We start from the raw sequence: 1,993 nt of genomic DNA, 5'->3' as shown, positions 1-1,993 counted from the left end.
TTCTTAAAGATGTGGTGATAGTGTGTGGCAATCGACAGTCTGAATGTATGCAGAATATCACTGGAATTGATGATGAAAATGTCAGCTTTCATATCCTTACAGTTGCCAGCCTTTTCCAGAAGGCATCTCTAAAGGACTTGCAAAAGACTGTGCATGCGTGGATCAACTCCATGGACATGAAACGGTTTAGACAACTCTCAGGTTCTGTTTTTCAGCAGACCGAGAACTTTGAAAGGATTAACTCTGTAACGTCTTATTTTACCTGCAAATCTGTCCCACTTGCTGTACTGAGAATGCAGAGGGACATCACCATGCTTTCAGATATACCGTTTTATGAATCCCAGAAGCAGTTGTTTAAGCAGAATGGTGTTTATGTAGTAGTTGGAGGGCTCACTGGACTTGGCTTTGAAACAGTGAAATTCATTGCGGAGAATGGAGGGGGGTGTATTGCAATACTCTCCAGGAAAAGTCCAAGCAAAGAGAAGCAAGATGAGCTGAAGGCTCTGGAGCAGCGGTATAAGGGGAGCAAAGTAGTGTTTGTGCAGTGTGATGTGACTTCGACCAGTGATGCTGAGAAAGCTTTCCGGACCATTGCAAACATCTCTGCAGGGAGTCCAGTCAAAGGAGTATTTCAAAGTGCTGTTGTTTTACACGATGGCCATGTTGAAACTCTGACCTTGGCTGACTTTCAGAAAGTGCTGAGCCCCAAAGTAGCAGGGACCCTAAATCTTCATTGGGCTACCAGAGGCCAGGAGCTTGACTACTTTGTGTGCTATTCCTCTGTAACTTCCTTTCTGGGAAATTCCACCCAGGCAAACTACGCAGCTGCCAACTCTTTCTTGGATGTCTTCTGCCTCTACAGGAGGAACTGTGGGCTTGCAGGTCAAGCCATTAACTGGGGTGCACTGAACCTTGGCATACTGCTCAATCAAACCCATATTCAGAATGTTCTGGAATCCAAGGGCATAGACATTCTGCAAGTGGATGAAATTCATGACTATCTCAGGAAGAGCTTACTTCTGAATAAGCCACAGCAAGCTGTCGTCAAATTAAACTTTCAGACTTTATCGACTCATGTTTTTACTCGGATTGTTTCACTCAAAAGCCGCTTTGTGTCACTTATGTCAGAAGAATTAAGGAGTAAGATTGAAACCTCTGAGGAAACTCAAGTCCAGGATACTGCCTTAATCAAATCTGAAGACTATATCATCTCACTGGTGAGTGACCTCACCAGGCTGAAGCCAGATGAACTAACCATGAATACGCCGCTTTCATCATTGGGCATGGACTCTATGTTAGCTATGACAATTCAGAACCGTGTCTTTCGAGAGAGAAAGGTGGACATACCTCTTCTGAAACTGCTTGATCCTCACACAACTCTGTCAAATTTAGTGCTAGTTTTAGAAGAAACAAGCAATGCAAATGGGACAGTTGTGGAAAAAAAGGCTGTAGATGGAAGTGCAGAAAATGGGAGTTGGCTCTAGGACTCTTCTCATTGAGGAGCTCTGTAACTTTGAAGACACCTGGATGGACCCTTTGTAGTATCTCAGAATACGTCACTGCAGACAGAGCAGAGTATCTGGGGAGGCTGAATGTACTCTTCTGCGTCAACCCAGAAAAACCCTCACCAGGTTCTTCCACCATTGCACTAGCTGGATTAATTTTAGTCAATTGTTTAACTTCTTACATTCAATACTTTTACCTTCGTTTTTCAATTTTTTAAACTGGAAATAGGAAGGTTAATACATATACAATTTCAACTGGTAAATTTGCATGGTCAAAGCACATTTGCATTTTTTAGTCTTTATCAAAGTCATTATGAAAATGATGTATTTGCACTTCCTAATGATAAATGTACATGTAAAGCAGCGTAGGTTTATCACTGTTTTTGTCATTACTATGTTCCTAATGTATTATTATTTTTTGAATATTATCAAATGTGTATCATTGTGGGTGTCATTTTGAAAGACTTCTAGGTTTCTTTTCAAAAAAT

At 41.4% G+C, this 1,993-nt stretch overlaps 1 protein-coding gene across 1 annotated transcript in view; it reads left to right on the top strand.

The window, feature by feature from the left end:
• LOC106889656 (phthiocerol/phenolphthiocerol synthesis polyketide synthase type I PpsD-like) overlaps window positions 1–1,705 on the top strand; it is an 8,503-nt gene extending 6,798 nt beyond the window's left edge. Inside the window, exon 7 of the mRNA XM_014944876.1 lies at window positions 3–1,705. Within this exon, the coding sequence (XP_014800362.1) occupies window positions 3–1,484 (1,482 nt within the window). The 3' untranslated portion in view covers window positions 1,485–1,705. The remainder of the gene's footprint in view (window positions 1–2) is intronic.
• Window positions 1,706–1,993: the final 288 nt, after the last annotated feature.

The sequence above is a fragment of the Calidris pugnax genome, unplaced genomic scaffold (assembly GCF_001431845.1).
Source record: "Calidris pugnax isolate Ruff unplaced genomic scaffold, ASM143184v1 scaffold54, whole genome shotgun sequence".
Taxonomy (NCBI): Eukaryota; Metazoa; Chordata; class Aves; order Charadriiformes; family Scolopacidae; genus Calidris; species Calidris pugnax.
This window is presented reverse-complemented; position numbering and strand designations above follow the sequence as displayed.